The 20,808-nt window shown below is 41.7% G+C and overlaps 1 protein-coding gene across 2 annotated transcripts in view; it reads right to left on the bottom strand.

Annotated features, from left to right (window-relative positions):
- The window catches only part of ZFAND3 (zinc finger AN1-type containing 3), a 321,493-nt gene that overhangs the window by 30,480 nt on the left and 270,205 nt on the right, over positions 1 to 20,808 (bottom strand). For both annotated transcript variants that reach the window (XM_049765426.1, XM_049765427.1), the window contains exon 5: positions 3,009 to 3,176. In XM_049765426.1, the coding sequence (XP_049621383.1) occupies positions 3,009 to 3,176 (168 nt within the window). The remainder of the gene's footprint in view (positions 1 to 3,008; positions 3,177 to 20,808) is intronic.

Genomic DNA, 20,808 nt, shown 5'->3' with positions numbered 1-20,808 from the left:
CTATCACCTCTAGCAGTTTCCTATGTGAGAAGGCTCAGAACTAGCCTTACAAATTGCTCTTTTGAAGATCAAAGGGAAGCTGAAAGTGTCTGTGTGTGCTCTCAACGAGACTGTAATTTAATGGAATTTTTAGAGAAGGCTTGCTGGTCGTGTTTGGATGACAGCCCTGGGGCAGAGGATTCAGGGGAGCTTGGCCACTCTTCCCTTTGGAGCATCTTCCCTGTCTTTAATTGGCACCTCATTAGAAATTAATGAAAATGACATCCTCTGTTCTTCCTGCTCTAGGCACTGAATGCTACAAAAGGCCCATCACAATTCATAACACATTCAATTTATATAGCAATGGCTCTTAAGCATTATTTATGAGATGTGAGTTTCTTGTCAGTTAAAAACCTGTACAGAGTGGAAGTGTAATGGAAAATAAAAAGATTGTGAACATGCACATTACATATATGCACATATATATTTTAAAATTTTTTTCTGCGGTGAAACAGTGTTTTGAGTTTCAAATATCTTTCCTGAATCTTCACACTCTCTAGTAAATGACTGTGTTTCCTCTGCTCTAAAACTTTTCAGGGCAGTTAAATTCCTCTCCTACACTCTGTATCCTCAAGGAAACAACTGCATGGCTCAACTTTTCCTAGAGAGATCCAAGCAGACAGGAAGAATGGATACCAGAGCTATTTGCCAAAGACAGTCTCAAAGGTGTAGGTTCCTACTGCTGTCCTCATCTTTTAAATTGTGTCAGTTGACTCAGCCATTTTTCCAGGCACAGAGTGTGTTGCTTTCAGTGGGTCAGAATGAACTCAAGAGCTCTGTGGGAAGGCAATATCTGGAGGGACTGCAAAGTAGAGGATTTACTTCTCTAGCAGAAAGACATCAAATCTCTAAGGTGAGCCTCAGAATTGAGCTCAAGTAAAGGTACTATGGATTCAATCATTTTAAAATAATGCGCACCTGTAGCAAACATAACAGGCACTCAGAAATCCCAAGATGTGAACAACAGAGCAGAAGCAATCAACTCTTGTAAGAGACTGTCAAGTTGGCTTCGTGTGAAGTCTCATCCAACATAGTTTTCTAAATTCCTTTTTTGTTGGGTGCTTAAGACCTTTAGAAAATTAGGTGGCTTGCATCAAAGCTGAAGGGTAAACTGAGAGATAGGGTTATAACACCTTTGCATCTCTCAGTTCTAAATTGTGAATACATGGAAATCTGTCTGACAAGGAGGAAGATATTAGCCATGGATAGAGGCAACACAGCATCTTTGATGGATCAATTGCTTGATCCACTAAGGTAAACCCCAAAGTAATACCCAGGATTCAGCTTCTTTCAAGGAGGAAATAAGAATATAAGTAACCAAAAAAACAAAAAATCCTATGATTCCATTTTTGGAATAACTAATAGTCTATGCTATAAAAGCAATAGACAAAATGGTGAGATCCATAATACTGGTAACAGATTGAACTGCTAGTTTACCTGAAGACCAAAACAAGAATTTATAAAACCACAAATGATTAGAAAAACCCTTAAATAATGGCAAAGGTGGTTAGTTACTAAGCCAGAGTTATTTCCCTACCTCACCACGCATTAAAAATGACTGAACAGGATTGATCAAGGACCAAGATACATAGGTTATGCCACACACATGAACACAACTGACATTTGAAAACTGATTGCCTCTGCTCTTACTTACCCTCCCTTGTCTCACACAAAACTTTAATAAGATTGCACTGTCAAACTGAAAAATAAAAACAAACTGGTGATACCTAGACACCCAGGTTGACCCTTTTTTCTGCAACAGATTATGGGCCTCTGCTATTCATGAGTACCACACATCAGAATATACAATAAACACCTATCTAGTCATTACAGGAGTAAGAGTTTCAACTTAGTTCCCAGGAATCGTGGCTTCTACTTTTCTCACTCTAATGGAGTAAATGAAAGCAATAGTACAGATTATTACTCAGAAGGCAAAGGACGCAGGGGGCAACTCTAACTTTGTAATTAAAAGGTCTCTTTATTCTGACTTAAGTACCAATAACTGTGGGATATCTATGGCTGTTCCATAGGTAAAGGAAGTTTTCTCTAACAGATGAAGGATACATTTTCAGAGGCTAGAACCAGGTCTCAAAATCTATACAATGACAAGTTTGTTTTGCAAATCAATTTGATAATAGTGTATGCTTTAAAAATCAGAAAATAAAAAACAGGGAGTAGAAATTCTAAATCAGACTAAAGTAATGCAGTGACACAATTATCCTATGTGACATGTCACAGATGACCAAAGGGGGGGGGATACTAATAAAGATTAGTTGTGCTGCAGATAGGCATGGCTTTCAAAAGACTTTCCTATATTGGTATTCTAGAAACTGCTATTACACTACATTATAAAGGACAGTTATTTTAGAGCTATCTCATGAAGGTGACTGATAACAAATTATAATTCAACTAATTAAAAACTTAACTAGAGGGCCCGGAGAGATAGCATAGCGGCGTTTGCCTTTCAAGCAGCCAATCCAGGACCAAAGGTGGTTGGTTCGAATCCCGGTGTCCCATATGGTCCCCCGTGCCTGCCAGGAGCTATTTTTGAGCAGACAGCCAGGAGTAACCCCTGAGCACCGCTGGGTGTGGCCGAAAAACAAAAAAACAAAACAAAAAAACAAAACAAAAAAAAACTTAGAGTAAAACCTCCCAGTGCTCAGGGAACCCAAGGGACCCTCCTGGAGATTCTCAATTAGGCTAGTATTTCAATGCATTGACTGGAGGATGAACGATGCTTGAGATGCCATGGTGTCTGGGATTGTGGAAGATCACTGCAGCACTAGGGGGCAAGGCTCAAACTGGGGCCTGCTGATACAAGGCATGCACCTTAATCACTGTATAGTCTCTCCAGTCCTCAAGTCTGAATTCTATAGTTTGCCAGGAAAATGGAGCATTTGAAATATTTCCAAAGTTGTGTCATGGTGCCAAGGACACAGTCACCTTCATGGCACTGGGAACATACTCACCACAGCGGCACGATCCCAATTCCTGCTGCACTAGCTCCAGTTTGGTTTGGCACTGGAAGCACCGACGGCGACTCTTCTGTTTAGACCGGCTGGTTTCCTCAGACCGTTCAGTATTCTCCAGTAGTCGTGGCCGTTTCACTGGTGAAGCTTCATTCTCAGACTGTGAATCTGACCAAAACAACACATTTGAAAGTCAAGGTGAGTGTTGGCCTGAAAGCACCACTGATGGACATTCTTCTAAGGTACAACAGTCTATTGCTCTTTTTCAGAAACTAGACCCATGTGAGCAACAAAGCCAGCGTGGCTGGCCTGGTTTATTCTGCATAAACTGTGCAAGCAATGTACTTTTGGGGCTTGGGATATGAGAGGAGGTTGGGGTGGTACAATCAGTATTTTGGTTTTTGGGTCACACCTGGCAGTGCTCAGGGGTTACTCCTGGCTCTGCACTCAGAAATCACTCCTGGTAGGCTCAGGAGACCATATGGGATGCCAGGATTCGAGCCACAGTCTGTCCTCAGTCGGCTGTGTGCAAGGCAAACACCCTACCACTGTGTATTTCTCCAGTCCCCACAATCAGTTTTATACTTTTATTGCAGTCTTATGCTAATAAAATAGAGGTAAAGCAAATACCTCTTATGTGTGAGGCACTGAGCTTACTTCAATCTCCCGCATTGCACTGTACCCTCAACCCTGTTGAACTATAGGTTATAGACCTGGTGGGCTCAAGCACTGCTCAACATTACCAGGAATGGCCCTCAAGAGTGGTCCACTGGATATGGTCCCTATTTAAAAAAAAATGACAGTTTCCATGAGACCATTCGAATGAGAAATGAGGTCCATTCTTTGGGCCCTAGCTGTTTGGTTAGGTATCACTTGCTGACTATTTATTTGCTTGACCTCAAGTAGACTATAAATCCATAAAAAAAGAAATTATTTCTAGCAAATCTTAATATTGCCATGCTGAGATTGGAGTCTTAAGATAGTACAGTGAGTAGGGTACTTGCCCTGCACATGGCTAACCTGAGTTGATTCCAGGCACCCCATATGATTTCCCCGAGCATTTCCAAGAGTGATCCATTGAGTGTGGAGTCAGCTCTGAGCACTGCTGGCTGTGGTGTCCCCAAACAAACAAAAAAACTAGCAGTCCAGGGGGCAAAGGGAGGTCAATACTGGTCCTGGGGAATTGCCCTAACTCACTGTCACTATGTACCTTAAGTATAACTGTGCAAGACTTGTAATTCACATGGGTCTCAATAAAAATTATTAAAAAATCAATCTAGGGGCCAGAGAGATGGCATGGAGGTAAGGCGTTTTCTTGCACGCAGAAGGATGGTGGTTCAAATCCCGGCATCCCATATGGTCCCTCAAGCCTGTCAGGAGTGATTTCTGAGTATAGAGCTAGGAGTGACCCGTGAGTGCTGCCGGATGTGACCCAAAAACAAAAAACAAAAAAAATCAATCTAGCCCACATCTCTCTCTTCACCACCAGCTACCCAGCACCATCTCATCCTGCCTATGGTCAGAGGATCTCAAAAGGTATCCCTGCTTACTCTTGGTCCTAAATCTATTAGCATATGAGTCGCGTGGTCCTGTTAAAAATCAATTTAGAGAGGCACATCTCCAGTATTTGCTGAACCTAGGTTTGATCACTGGTACCATAAGGAACTCCCAAACACTGGTGTATGCAGCCTGGTAGTTCTTAATAGTATCACAGAGCCTGAGCAGTGCACTGTTGGGTCCCAGCATTAGCCTGATTGATCAAAAAATCATCAGGAGAGACCCCTGGGTCCCTGGAGTACCACTTGAGAAGCCCAAAATCAGAAAGGAAAAAAATCAGTTTAGAATTATTTCCCTTTCCACGGGCTGGAGAGATAGATGGAGGTAGAGCATTTGCCTTGCATGCAGAAGGACGGTGGTTTGAATCCCGGCATCCCATATGGTCCTCTGAGCCTGCCAGTAGCGATTTCTGAGCATAGAGCTAGGAGTAACCCCTAAGTGCTGCAGGATATGACCCCCTCCAAAAAAAGAATTATTTCCCTTTCTTGCTCAAAACCCTCTTGATAGCTCCCCTTCTTAGGTCAATAAGGCCTTTGAAAATCCCTGCATATTTTGTCTATTTCTAGTCTCACCTGCAGTTCATTCCCTTTGCTCCTTATACCCAGTCTTATCTCCTACCCTTAGGCTCTCTGCTCATCTGTTTCCTTTGTCTGGAATACTATCAGTCAGACTTCTCAGAGACTTTTAAAGTCATGTTACATTTTCAAAGATCGCCCTATCTTGTAGGTATCCTTATCCCTTATCCTCTTCCATTCTTTATGATAATCTATTGCTTGACTTTTTGTTTGTTTCTGGACCACACCTGGCAGTGATGAAGGGTTATTCATGGCTCTACACTCAGGAAAACTATGGGCTGTTGGGAATTGAACCAAGGTTGGCAGTATACAAGTCAAGTCCCTGTACTATCACTTTGGCCCCAGCTTACTAATGTTATCTTTAACACTGGAACAGTGATTCTCAAAGTGTGTGTGTAGAGGAAAAGGGGGGAAGATAAGATTCTAGTGAGTCCCCAGGATGGAACAAGTGAAAACTGCATAAATGGGTAACCTACACATGAATTTGGGGAACCAACCAGTAGAACAGGGAATCACTGGAAGAAAAATGTTGAAAAAATTGAAAGCTGGAACACAGAGGATAGAAGTTTTATGTTTATTAACATGAATGTAGTCTATACCTAGCACAAAATATGTTGCAGGATAAAATGTTGCCGGAGGAATAGTACAGAAATAAGACATTTTCCTGGCATGTGGCTGACCTGGGGTTTATTCCTGGCATCCCACATGGTTTTCTGAGAACTGCCAGGAACAACCTAGAGTACAGAGCCAGGAATAAGAACTGAGCACTGCTTGGTGTGCTCCCTTTCCCACAAAATAAGCCCCAACAACAAAGTAAAACAAAACAAAACTTTGGCAAGGAGCAGCAAACTGCTCAAAGAATTTAATGAAGGCCTTTCCCCAGACTCCCTGTGTGAGGAAGATGCTACACTTCGCCTGAGTCTTCACTGGCCCTGATTAGGGGACAGTTTGCTCACAGCACTAACCACCCACCTTCACCTCCACCTCCACCTTCAGTTGGATATTGACATATGGAAAGCTCATACATTTTTAGCAATCATAATCTTCACTTTTCATCTCATTTAGTTCTTTCAGCACTACATGATCTTTTTCTCCCAAATCCACTAAACAAGGTCTCTGATGAAAGCAATTGAAAGCAAGTTCAGTGTGTTTCCCAACTCGGTTGAGCAAAGCTGTCTAAACCCAGCTGGTGTAATGACTGAGGCAACCAGACATACCAGGCGAAGTTTCCACCTTCTACAAGAGCAACTAGCAACTATCTAAATGTAAATCGTTACAAAGCAGCCAGTCAAAAAAAATTCACCTTATAGGAGCCATATTGCTCTCCAGGGGTCTGTTTTCACAAACTAACAATGGCTGTATTTGTATAAATAATACTATTTACACCAGGGGTCTCAAACTCACGGCCCGCGGGCCGTTCTCAGCCCTCCGTACAACATTTTGTGGCCCGCGGCCAGCCCTCAAATATCGCAGTATTCTCGATTATTCACTTACCGAATAATCACAATAAAAAAATCACATTAGTAAGAAAAAAAAATCACATTAAGCATTCGCATACCCCGAGCAGTTCCGTTTGAGGAATTTTTTGCAATTTTTTGCTATTTTTTTTCCTTACTAATGCGATTTTTTTATTGCGAATATTCGGTAAGCGAAATCCCTTATGCAGTCCTGCCTCACCCCGACTTTACCTCCTGCGGCCCCCAGGTAAATTGAGTTTGAGACCCCTGATTTAGACCAACCTCCTCCCTTCTTTACTCTCTCTTTTTAACAAGCCCCCCAAATCCTAGAGCAGCAAAAATATTACATATTTTGAAAAATTCTTAACGCTGGGGGCCAGAGGGTGGTAGGTAGAAAGAGAAGGAGCAATACAAGAAGAGGAAGCAGAATCTTTTCATAATTATGGAAAATGGGAGGTCCTGTGTGATGCTAGCATAAAAGGGCCAATATGACCATAAGCCAACTTCTTTTTTTTTTTTTTGGTCACACCCGGCAGCGCTCAGGGTGTTACTCCTGGCTCTATGCTCAGAAATCACTCCTGACAGGCTTGGGGACCATATGCGATGCCAGAATTTGAACCACTGTCCTTCTGCATGCAAGGCAAATGGCCTACCTCCATGCTATCTCTCTGGCCCCTCACACGAACTCCTTTATAGGCTAGAGCTTGTGTCTAAAAATTAAGTCCAAATTCTGTATAAATGTGTTTTCCTGGGGCTGGTGAGGTGGTGCTAGAGGTAAGGTGTTTGCCTTGCAAGCGCTAGCCAAGGAAGGACCACGGTTCGATCCCCCGGCGTCCCATATGGTCCAGCCAAGTCAGGGGCAATATCTGAGCGCTTAGCCAGGAGTAACCCCTGAGCATCAAACGGGTGTGGCCCAAACCCGCCCCCCCCAAAATGTGTTTTCCTGTGAACCTGGCTCAAACTGTCAAAGATACACTATATGTATAGGATCGGACTCAATTTCTAATTTTTTTTGGGGGGGGCCACACCCATTTGGTGCTCAGGGCTTACTCCTGGCTAAGTGCTCAGAAACTGCCCCTGGCTTGGGGGGACCATATGGGACACCGGGGGATCGAACCGCGGTCCTTTCTTGGCTAGCCCTTGTAAGGCAAACACCTTACCTCTAGTGCTCGCCGGCCCGACTCAATTTCTATAGTAAATCTTTGCTACACTGGATAAAATGTAACTTCAGTGTGGTATCAATCAGAGTTACGATGTGAAGAAAATACCTTAATGTGATTTCTAAGTTTGGGAAACAGAATTCATATTTATATAAATTATAGTCATCAAGTAAACACTTCCATAAGTGAGGTGGTTTATCAAGGCCTGGTATTTTTTCTTCTAAGTCCTCATGTTGTCTGTCTGACCAGTGAATAGTTAATTAAAAAAAAACAACAACTAAGAGATAGAGGTAGGAGCAACAGTATGGCAGGTAGGGCATTTGCAATGCACATGGCTGACTTGGGTTTGACCCATATGTTCTCCCTGAGCCTACCAGGAGTAATTCCAGAGTGTAGAGCCAGAAATAATTTTAGCACAGCTGAGTGTGGTCCTCAAACAAAACAACCCTCCCAACTTAAGAAATATCTGCATATCCATATTATATATAAAAACTTATTTGTTCTATAGGGAGGAGGCATGAGATATTCCTGAAGTAATGGATCCTTAGCAATGCTTCTGATGCAGCCAACAGCTCTTGGTTCAATGCTTAGATTATACTAAAGGAACACCATTCAGCCCTATCATTCCTTTTAGAGTCAACATGTAGGACGCTGAATAAGCCTAAGAGGAAGCAATCTATGTATATAGGAAGACTGAGCCATAAGCAGCAGTTTCCCAAGACTGTAAAGTAAGACACAAGATATGTTGGCTAGCCTAAATGATTAGTTTAGATTTAAGAAACTTCTCCGACATTAATTCCTAACATTTAAATCCTTAAACGTACCCACTTGACCTTAATTCAGTTGATGGTCAACTGAAAAAGAGTCACTGTATCTTTTAATGTTCCTCAATATAAGGAGGGAAAAGCATGGGGATAAATTCCCTAAACTTGCTCACCACTCTCACACACTGCCATCTAGGAAGGTGACAATGTTATATATAACTCTTTGGTGAAGCAAGCCATTCTTTGACATTTTCTCAGAAGTCAACTTAGTGCTTTAATTAGAAGCTAATGAAATAAATAGCAGCCTACAGGATCATCATCATGTCTGCATAAGAAATTTACATCTCCTCTGTTAATTAATAAAACTTTGTGCCATAGGGTGATGTTGTCTGAATAAGAGAAACAGACGTCCAGTGCAGGGATTCTAATTATATAATAATGAACTATATAATCTAACCATTCAATTGTAAACTTTATGAAAATTAAAAAAGGACTATAAAATTCAAATACAGTCACATTAAAGGAACCCTCATCTACAGTCCAATTCCAATAAACTGAACTTTATTTACTTTTCTGATCACAAACAACATTATTACCTTAAAGCATTTTACTTCTTTGGCAATGACAGAAAACATCGAATACTCTACTTGCTTAAACTGAACTTGGGTAGTAAGGGTTAAATGTGGAGAGAGAAGAGGGAACAGAAATAATTCTTACATGCAGCTTTAACTGTCAGAAGAAAGGGATCTGCACAAGGAGCATGCTCATTAGCAGCAGGAGGAGCTGCAGTGGCAAGCAAGAAACTGCTCCCACCCCAGGAGTTAAGAGTGACTTCTAATTAAGGTGCTTCATAAAGGGCCAACAAAGCACATTTTTCCTAGTATACTTTTTCTTGAGAACATAATCTAGTCTGTAAAACCCACAAGAGAGATGCTACATTTCCAGGCAGTTTCAGAGATTTGGTACTCTCCAGACCCCCATCTCCTGTGCCAATGTCAAGAGAATGTGAATGGCATCACATTAGATCTTCTAGTCAAAGGAGAGTCTAATCAAACACATGATACTGAGAAAAGAAAAACATTAAAGTGCCCTGCCTATTAGGTTTCTAGGTTTCAAAGTACAACTAAACACTTAATTTCTTTTCTTTTCTTTCTTTTATTTATTTATTTATTTTTGGTTTTTGGGCCACACCCGGCGGTGCTCAGGGGTTACTCCTGGCTGTCTGCTCAGAAATAGCTCCTGGCAGGCATGGGGGACCATATGGGACACTGGGATTCGAACCAACCACCTTTGGTCCTGGATTGGCTGCTTGCAAGGCAAACACCACTGTGCTATCTCTCCGGGCCCTAAACACTTAATTTCTGAAAGAGAAATAAGTCATGACTTAAAAAGCATACTTTTCTAGAGAGAAACCTGTAATGGTACTTTCCAAGCCAATCACAAGAAGTAGTAGCAAGACATCCAATTTAGAAGGATAGTTTAACTGGAAGGCTTGACTGGAGCCAATAAACAGAGCTACTTGTTTTAAAATTCTGTTTGGTCTCTGACAGAAATTCACACTTGTACCTTACTGTCACTATTCTTGTCTTTATTACTTGTGTTCTCTTCTGAAATTTTCCAAATAAACTGTGTCAGGCTTGGCAGAGATGAATCCCAATCTCTCTTAATCTCCTGTCCCTGTGCAGCTGATAATATGTACACACCTGGAGTTGCTAACTATGACTACGGCCTCTGCCATCCCAGTTAGGAGCTGAGGCCCCATACAAATCAACGCTCAGTAATTTAGAATAGGAGAATGAGAGAAGTAAGAAGCAACAAAGAGAAGGAAGCTTCTACAATTTCCTTCACCCTACCTTCCCTCACTCTAAGAAAGATGAATCTGTTTAATCTCAGCCTCTGTGACAGCTTCTGAGGTATTCAATCAGTTTTTTTAGAACCTATCACAGTCTCTTGACAGATTGACATTTATGATCCCAACAGCCTGTGCAAACATCAGTAAGAGCAGTAATTAATGAACCCTCACACATCACTGCTGTCTCTCCTTCCACCATTTTTAAAGAATTTTAAGCTGCTAAAACCTTTGTCCAGGAAAAACACCATGCTCTCACAGGAGAAAGTGATTTTTTTTTAAAGACTTAAAAAAGTCTGTTTTAGGTGGAGAGATAATATAGCAGATAAGGTGTTTGCCTTACAAGCAGTCACCCTGAATTTAATCCCTGGTCCCCCAAAAAACCTGACCTTGCAGTGAACCCCACCAGATGTGGCACCAAAATCAAAACAAACAAAAACACCAACAAAATAAGCAAAACAATTCTCCCTCTCACAATTTGTTTTATGATTATTTTATTTATTTACATGCTTTGCTTTAAGACAGTGCTTCTCAATTATTTTCTGTCCTGCTCCCCTAGAAAGAAAAATTTTTGCGCCCCCCAGCGCAACTATAAATAGTATCTTTATTAAAAAAACTTTAACCTGCAAAACAAAAATATATAAAATAATTTGAGCTGATTTTTTAAATTAGAGGTGATGTCTGGATTAATGGCTACAATGAGAACGTTTTGCAATGCATAGTTTTTCAAATTGGGGTTTGAAGCAGGACACAGCAACTCTCAGCTCTAGAGACATAAACACGGGGCTTAGCTTGTTATGACAGTGTTTGCCAAGGTCAAATCCCCCCCCCCTTTTACAAAGCCGCACGCCCCCAGGAGGGCGCAACCCCACTGTTTGAGAAGCACTGCTTTAAGACAATATGCAGAGATTAGATTAATTCTTCCTTGAAATTTTACTCTGTATACCATGAAAGACTTTAGGAAAGAAAATTCTCCAATTACTCGTGATTGTTTTCTCCATTTTATTCAATTGGGATTTCACCCTTTCATATTTTTCATGGTTTTAAGAGAACATTTTTTAATAACACACCTGTTAAGAGGCAAGAGAAAATGAATAAAGAAAAGAGTTCAAGTTTTTGGAAGGGGTGAATTATTAATTTTTGTGGAGAATGGCACTGTTTTCAATTGATGTATGATATGGAAATGAATTTTCTAGAAATAAACCTAGCATGCCATTGATTACCTTTTTTGTTTTTTTGTTTGATTTTTTGATTTTTAGGTCAAACCATGGATACCCAGGGTTTACTCTGGGGTTCAGTACTCAGGGAGCACTCCTGATGGTGCTGGTGAGACCGTAACATGTTGCTGGCGACTGAACCCAAGTTTGCTGCATGCAATTTCTCTGGCCCTCATTAACTATTTTAGTGGCCAGTTGTTTTCAAACTGCCAGACAGCACTAATCTGAAAGTGTTAAACCCTCTTCTTCCAGATCTACTCCTTTCACTGCTGGTTATCTGCTTTCTGGCCTTTTTACTATTTGAGACAGCAGGTTTTCTTCTTTAGCACAACCTCGAGACAAAACAGTCCCTAAAGCTTTCTTCTTTGATTTGAAAACAAGATTATGAGACCCAGGTGGCTGATGAGTAGAGTCCACTTTAATTTTATTTAATTAATTCATTGTTTTTTGATCACACCCAATGATATTCAGGGTTTACTCCAGACTCTGCACTCAGGAATCAATCACTCCTGGTGATGCTTAGGGGACTATATGCAATGTCAGAAAATTCCAAAACAGCCAGAGATCAAACCAGGATTGCTGCATGCAAAACAAGTGCCCTACTCTAGGTACTATCACTCCAGCCCCCAATAAAGCCTTCCTTTAAAGATCACCTGAACGTCTGTATACTTGAAATCAAATACCTTCTTAGGCATCACTTTAACTATCTGATTTTGGTCCTTGTACAGCACTGTAGTTGTTGCTTCTGAGGAAATTTTAAAAAAAGAGCTTAAAGGGTAGCAAATTACTTGGAAGAAATATGTGTTGAGATAATTTGGTACCTTCTAGTCACATGTATCAGAGGTATACTTGAGATATTTAGATTAGATTCCTTGGTTTCTCACAGGCCATCTTCCCTCTGATTCCTGTTGGACAGGAAACTGGAGGCTGATTTGGTGGCATCCCTTGACAGCAGATTATGAATTCATCAAAGGACCAAGTAGAAGTTAATGGGCCATAGGGAAAGCAGCTCTCCAAGGAATAAAATTATGAACCAAAGTCTAATAGTTCTAATGGAATTATTTCCTCAAGAGGGGTTTCTTTTATTCTATTCTGTATGCCTTTTCTCTTTTTTATTGCATATTATATAGGTAAGGGCTTCTAGTATAGGCTCAACAGGGGTGTTGAGAAAAGGACATTCCTGGCTAGTTCTCAACCTCAGGGGACAAGTATTCAGCCTTCACTAAACTGAATATTTGAAAAGTCTACTTTTGAAATATCGAAGAATAGTAGAATAAATATTACTAAATGAAGTAGTATACATTGCATTTCAATCACTGTTAAATTATTGTGCTGTTTTATCTTTTCCTGAAACCATCTGATTTGTAGGCATCGAAATACTTCATAAAGGGGCCGGAGCGATAGTGCAGCAGTAAGGCATTTGCCTTGCATGCAACTGACCCAGATGGACCTCAATTCGATCCCTGGCATCTCATATGGTCCCCCAAGCCAGGAAGTGATTTCTGAGTGCATATCTGGGAGTAACCCTGAGCGTCACTGGGTGTGGTCCAAAAACCAAACCAAACCAAACAAAACAAAACCCCCCACAAAAATACTTCATAAAGAGACAGGGAGATAAGTACAAGGATTAAGGCAATTCAGGGATTTGTGGTCTTGCATGCAATTTGTCCTGCATATGTTTGACCCTTCTTGGATCCTTCGCACCACATAGTTCCCCAAGCACTATAAGGGGCAACCTGTAATCATTATTGGATATGGCCTAGCAATCCTACCCCCAAGTACTTCATCCATAATACATCTAATATAAGGGAATTTTTTATGTGAGAAAAATACCACATCTGAAAAAATTAAGAGTAATATATCAATATCATATAAAATATTCAGTCCTTATTTAAATCACTTTTAATATTCCAAAGCCATGGTCTATCAATAAGATGCTCTTCAACCTTTTTCTTTTGTTCATTCTTTTTTTTTTTGTTCATTCTTTTCTAATTTTAATGTCATTATTTTACTAGGAAGAAAAACTTAAATTGTACATCTCCTTCATTATATAATCAGATCCAGGGGCCGGCGAGGTGGCGCTAGAGGTAAGGTGTCTGCCTTGCAAGCGCTAGCCAAGGAAAGGACCACGGTTCGATCCCCGGCGTCCCATATGGTCCCCCCAAGCCAGGGGCAATTTCTGAGCTCATAGCCAGGAGTAACCCCTGAGCATCTAACGGGTGTGGCCCGAAAAACCAAAAAAAAAAAATATATATATAATCAGATCCAGAAATTAAAACTTCTAGCAAGCACCTGAGAAATCCACAAGATTGAAGGAAGAGTACAAGTAAATGCACGTGAGAATAAGTCCAGGTCATCCTGTGACCAGGCAGGGAAAGAAGCAATCATCTTTTGCATTCCTCTGCTGTATCCGGCCACACTCAAGAAATAGGAGCTTGGACAGAACAGTAGGAGATGAGCTTGCTAAGAGTGTTAGTACATGATTTTTGGCATTTTCTGTGACTAACGTTGGTTCCAGAAGTCCAGAAGTCATTTCTCCAACTTCCTCAGTAACTACCTAGCCTTATTCTGCTGACGAGTTACAACTGTTACTAATTGTTGCTGTAAGATATTGCTGTTTCATTGATGAACTCCCAGCAATCCAAGATAATTCAGGATTGAATCCAGAGCCTCCTACATATAGGGTATGGTGTGATACTACTGAGTCATATCCCCAGCTCTATTTCTTGCTTTATTTTTTTTTAAACTTTTTGTTTGTTTTTGGACCATACCCAACCCCAACGGTTAATCTCATGTTATCCTGGGCAGTATTCAGAGATTACTCCTGGCAGTGCTTGGGAAAGCCATATGGGAATCATTTTATGGGGATTGAACCTTGATTGGCTGCATGTAAGGCAAACACCTACCTGCTATACTATTCCTCTAGCTCCTATTCCTTACTTTAAACCTAAGGAAAAGTCTCATCAAATTAAAGAACATAAGGCAAAAGGTTAGGAAGTTCATGTCAAAAATAGCCACAGGCCTCTAGCTTAATGGCTTCTTTGTTTAGAGCCATGACTATATTATTTCACTATTTCTTAAGTGGTCAATCACTGGTCAAATCAGAACTGTGTGCTCCCTCCGATCAAGCAGATCAGATGTGTATGTATACAAATAAACTAAGAGCAGAGTGATATATTAACAAAGTAAAGTGCTATGGACACAAAATGTAAAAGTGATAAATTTTGCTGTGTGTGTGTGTGTGTGTGTGTGTGTGTGAGTGTATGTGTGAATAAAAAGTTGAAAAAGGAAAGGTCAGAAAAAAATAACCGAATTTAAAAACACTGTATATGAGATGACTTTTTTAAGCTCACATCTATCATTCCTCACATTATTTTCTGTGACTCCTGCTTTTCAAAACACAATTTGTAGGTAAGTTAAAATTCACCTCACTTTTCCTCTCTACCAAAACTCAAGTGAATTTCTTTTGGAGGGGGTGTTGGGAAACACCCCAGTGGTGCTTAGGGGATTGAATAAAGGTCAGCTAGGTTCAGGGCAAGCACCTTAACCTGTGAAATTAATCTCCAGTTCCTCCTTTATGAATTATTAAATGATTTCATGATTGGGAAGCAAAGTATTGGAGAATGCTAATGTTTTGTTTTGTTTTAGAAATAAAGCTATTCCTGTTTCTCTCTGTCTCTCTCACCCCTCTGGGTTTATCTTTTTTGTTAGTTTGTTTTTGTTTTTGGGCCACACCCGGCAGCACACAGGGGTTACTCCTGGCTATCTGCTCAGAAATAGCTCCTGGCAGGCACGGGGGACCATATGGGACACCGGGATTCGAACCAACTACCTTTGGTCCTGGATCGGCTGCTTGCAAGGCAAACGCCAGTGTGTTATCTCTCCGGGCCCCTGGGTTTATCTTTTTTGTTCTGGGAGTTCATGAACATCTCACTAAAACATCCATGGTTAGGCTGTTTTTCTTTCTGTCTGTAAAAATAGGAATTAAAAAAAATACATATGGGGCCGGTGAGGTGGCGCTAGAGGTAAGGTGTCTGCCTTGCAAGTGCTAGCCAAGAAAGGACCACGGTTCGATCCCCTGGCGTCCCATATGGTCCCGCCAAGCCAGGGGCAATTTCTGAGCGCTTAGCCAGGAGTAACCCCTGAGCATCAAATGGGTGTGCCCCCCCCCAAAATACATATACCTATATACTCGAGTATAAGCCGACCCCCGCCTTAATTTTACCCTAAGAACTGGGAAAATTTAGTGACTCGAGTGAGTATAAGCCAAGGTGAAAAATGCAGCAGCCACTGGTAAATTTTAAATATACCCAAAACAATTACAATAATTGAGGAATCAGTGGTTAAATGTTTTTCAATATTTATTGCTAAAGAAAAACTGTAAATTAGCAACAATAACTTTAAAACTTTAAATAAAGTGCAGAAAAACGTAGCTTAACAGGTAATCAAGCTAAAACACAAAGGTTAAAATCCTTCAAAACTGGATTCCTACGCTTCATCATCTGTATGTCCAAACAGAGCTTCAGCTGTATCTGGTGTGAGGGTATCAGCATAGACATTGTCATCATCACTGAGTTCGCAGATATCATCATCACTGCTATCAGTCTCATACAAAGAACAGAATATTGTGGGTTAAATAGTCCAGTGGTATACAGTTCAGTTCGGCTGTATACCTCTTCAGCTCAGCCCCAACTTGTGAACTGAGTTGAAGCACCAGCCCCTCCAAACAGATGGCAGATGATGACTGGAGACTATGTGCATTTAATTTGGTGCCCACGCATCAAATCAAATAACCTGTCTGACCTGAGTATAAGCTTAGTTTGGGGGTTTTGGTGCTGAAAAACTCGGGTTATAATCGAGTATATAGGTACTTAAAAAGGTCCTTGTTTTTTCATTCTTTCCTTTCTCTTTCTAATTTTTGTTATTGTTGTGGTGGTGACTATGTGCTAGACACATCTGGTTGTGGTGTTCACCAGGAGTGCCACTAAATATTTGTGGTGCTTATTTTTTGCTTATAACATTCACTGGGGACTGCATACCTGGCAATAGGGACTACGTACTTTTGGTGCTTACTGGTGGGTCCCACATACTTCAGTTGTGGTGCTAGGCAAAATGCAGCATTATGGAAATCATTATGCTCAGTGAATGCAGGATTGCATAGGTGACCAAACATAAGGCAGGCATTTAACACTGAGCTATCCCCAGGCTTGCAGTCACTATTAGTGTGTGTGTGTGTGTGTGTGTGTGTGTGTGTGTGTGTGTGTGTGTGTGTGTGTGTGTGTGTGTGTGTGTGTGTGTGTTTGCTTTGGGGAGATCGCATTATCAGGGATAACTCAGACCTCACAAAGGTAAGGCATGAAAATCTAAGCCACATTCCAGGATTCATTTACATTATTTTGAATGAAAATCGATCAGAAAAACACATTTTAAAAATTAATTAAATTTTGAGATAACTATAGGTTCACATGTAGTTACAAAAAATAAAAAAGAAATTCCACGTATTCTTTACCCAGTTAAACTCTGGCTAATAAAAGTGTCAAGGAAAGCAGCAGAGAGACAGAAGCTAGGCTGGCTCAGAAAGATCCAAGCAGCTGCTCAACACCTGGGCGAAATGTACTTTTCCCCCTGATTCTGTCTGATTTCTTGTGTGAAACTGCAATAGCCCCAATTAAAAAAAAATACAGTCGTCCCTGTAGGAACACACCAATTTATGTGCCAATGTGTATCTGAAGTCACCTAATATTCAGAAACAAGAAATAACAGAATAATTAACTAGCAACAAGAGCTTACTAAGCCTTTAATTTTCACAAATTTTCTTGTTGCTGTTGTTTTCTTTCTTTTTCAATTTCTGAATAATTCTGCTTCCACTTACCTGTAAACAAATATATTATAATCAAATATATTACTTATGTGAGAATGGCCTGTAAATAATTTTTATTAAAAATTCATCTTCTTAAAATGTGAAATTGAGTAGGTGGATCCTGGGCTAAGATTGGGAATGAAAACAAGTAGCTTTTTCTGTTTCATTTAGAATTTTCTCTTCCACATACGATGGCACAATTTATCTAACATACATCTTTGTTTATAGCTCTCTGCTCTTACCTATGACTGATAAGGTCTTTGGGAGCAGGGGACTGTGCCACACTTGGAGGTTATTCCAAGTTCAGTGCTGAGGGTCTGGTGTTCAGAGGATCATGCAATGCAGGAATCAAACTCTGGCCACCTATAAGTAAGGCTCTAGGTCACCAAGTTATTTTTCTGGCTCAGTTTTACTTTTTCTTTTCTGTTATATTATTAAAAACAGCTATCTTATGGACAGAAATAGTGAGGGGAGCTAAAGTGCTTGCCTTGCACACAGCTGACCAATCCTTGGTACTACAAGTAGTCTCCTAAACACTTCCAGGAGTGATTCCGTGTGTGTGTGTGTGTGTGTGTGTGTGTGTGTGTGTGTGTGTGTGTGTGTGTGTGTGTGTGTTTTGGGTTACACCCGGCAGTGCTCAGGGGTTACTCCTGGCTCTATGCTCAGAAATTGCTCCTGGTGTGTGTGTGTGTGTGTGTTTTGGGTTACACCCGGCAGTGCTCAGGGGTTACTCCTGGCTCTACGCTCAGAAATTGCTCCTGGCAGGCACGGGGGACCATATGGGACGCTGGGATTTGAACCGATGACCTTCTGCATGAAAGGCAAACGCCTTACCTCTATGCTATCTCTCCACCCCCCCCCTTTTCTTAAACTTTATTTATTGATTGATTGGTCCTTGGGCCACACTCAGTGGTGCTCACAGGTTACTCCTGGCTCTGCACTCTGAAATCGCCCCTGGCAGGCTGGGGGACCATATGGGATGCCGGGAATCGAACTGGATCTCTCCCAGGTTGGCCGAATGCAAGGCAAAGGCCCTACCGCTGTGTTATCTCTCCGGCCCACCAGGAGTGATTCCTAATCACAGCCACATGTGGCCCAAATTCCCTCCCCTGAAATGTTAAAATCAAAAAGTTATTTTAGTGATTACTTGTAGCATTTAATGCCCCCTCCACAAGTTTCCCTCCAAACAGAAAAGTCAGTTATGTTCATTTGTAATTTTATTTAAGGAGTCAGAAAAGGTAAATATGACTTCATGACTTCTCACCTTTATTTGGACCCCAAGGGCAGAAGTCAAATTTTCTTTTAAACTACTCTGTAGCTCAAGACTAGCCCCTTTATAAAGGTACAATTGGGGGTGGGTACCCATTCACCCCAAAAATTGCAGCCACTGCTTATTAAATGCCATGGCTAGTCCCAGTTTATACAGTGTCATCAGGATCTATAATCTACAGAAGGCTGGCTGGTCAGAAGATCCTGTCAGACCAGCAGTACACAGCCATGGACTGTAGCTTGGCATTACTTCCAGGTTTTAGCTTCTTCATTAACAAGACCTGTCCTGTCTGCCCAATTAAACCATATTACTCTTCCATAGATTTTTCAGTTACTCACTGTAACTGACAAATTATAATCAATAGGTAAGCTTTCCTTTTTATAACTTGATAGGGTATTTTGGAGTTCAAAAACATTACAATGCATTGATTTTTTCAGAAGATATTACATTTACATCACCAGTAGAGTACAGAATAAGGTAGCACTGTTTAAGTGAGACAAACCAGGGTGAGTGGCAAGGTTAAGAATTCTGAAAGGAAGACATACTTCTCAGTATGTATGAGATACATGTATGCCCAAGTCTCTTAATTTGTTCCTTATTACAAATTATGACCATGAAGGTTCTAAAGACTAGTTGTCTAGACCAGTGGTCGGCAACCTTTTTGTTCAACTGAGCCAAATCTCGCCAAAACCACGATTGAAATTTATTTTGAGAGCCACACAGGGTGTGTACTGACAGAGGCTAGGAGCATTTTTCTGATTCCTGGAGCGGCCGCCCGGCACACAGAAGAGCCAAATTAAAAGTGTAAAGAGCCACATGTGGCTTGCGAGCCGCAGGTTGCCGACCACTGGTCTAGACTATTCCTAACTAGTTTCTCTAAAAAGAAAGATCAGGGAATGGAGAGATAGTACAGCTTTGCATATGGCTGACCCAAATTTGATCCTTAGCACTCTATATATTTCCCCAAACCCCACCTAAGCACAGAGCCAGGAGTAAGCCCTTGAGCACTGCTTACTGTTTAAACAAACAGTAAGATCAGCCGCATGTTCTTTGTTTTTCTTCTCTCTGTCTCTCTGTCTCTCTCCCCCTCTCCCTCTCCCCCTCCCCCTCTCCCCCTCCCCCTCTCTCTCCCTCTCCCCCTCTCTCCCTCCCTCCCTCTCTCTCTCCCTCTCTCTGCCCCCCCTCTCCCTCCCCCTCCCCCCTCTCCCTCTCTCTCCCCCCTCTCCCTCTCTCTCCCCCCCTCTCCCCCTCCCCCTCCCTCCCTCTCCCCCTCCCCCTCCCTCCCTCTCCCCCTCCCCCTCCCCCTCCCTCTCCCCCCTCCCTCCCTTCTTCCCTCCCTCCCTCCCTCTCTCTCTCTCTCCTCCCTCCCTCCCTCCCTCCCTCCCTCCCTCCCTCCCTCCCTCCCTCCCTCCCTCCCTCCCTCTCTCTCTCTCTCTCTCTCTCTCTCTCTCTCTCTCTCTCTCTCTCTCTCTCTCTCTCTCTGTCACACCCAGCATACTGGCAGGCTCCGGGGACCATATGGTCACACCCAGCAGCGCTCAGGGGTTACTCCAGGCTTTATGCTCCGAAATCGCTACTGGCAGGCTCAGGGGACTATAAGGGATGCTGGGATTCGAACCACCATCCTTCTGCACACAAGGCAAATGCCCTACCTCCATGCTATCTCTCCGATTCATTTTTCTTTTCTTTTTATTGGAGAGTGGATATGGGAGGCCATACCCAATGACATTCAGAGTTTACCCTATGCTCAGGAGTACTCCTGCAGTGGTTGGTGGGGGAAGACTACATATGGTGTCAGAGATGAAACAAGGGTGAAAGGCAAACCTCCTACTTGCAGTTTTCTCTCTCTAGTCCCAAAGCCACATTTTACTTTCATCATCCCTTGATGGAACACATCTAGTGTGGCAAGGTGAACGCACCTGCGATCAAAGGAAGTCATACTGGTGCAGTGATAGGAGCGTGACAATTTCGTTCCTTGGCAGCACATTTCTTCTAGTCAATGAGATCAGCTCAGCACATAAAAAACCATTATGCTGCAGGTAACAATGGGGAAACAATACAAAACTCCACCATGCTTAAGAGAATAAAATT

Source organism: Suncus etruscus, chromosome 18 (genome assembly GCF_024139225.1).
Source record: "Suncus etruscus isolate mSunEtr1 chromosome 18, mSunEtr1.pri.cur, whole genome shotgun sequence".
NCBI lineage: Eukaryota > Metazoa > Chordata > Mammalia > Eulipotyphla > Soricidae > Suncus > Suncus etruscus.
Note: the sequence above shows the minus strand (reverse complement) of the source record. Positions and strands in the feature narration are given on the sequence as shown.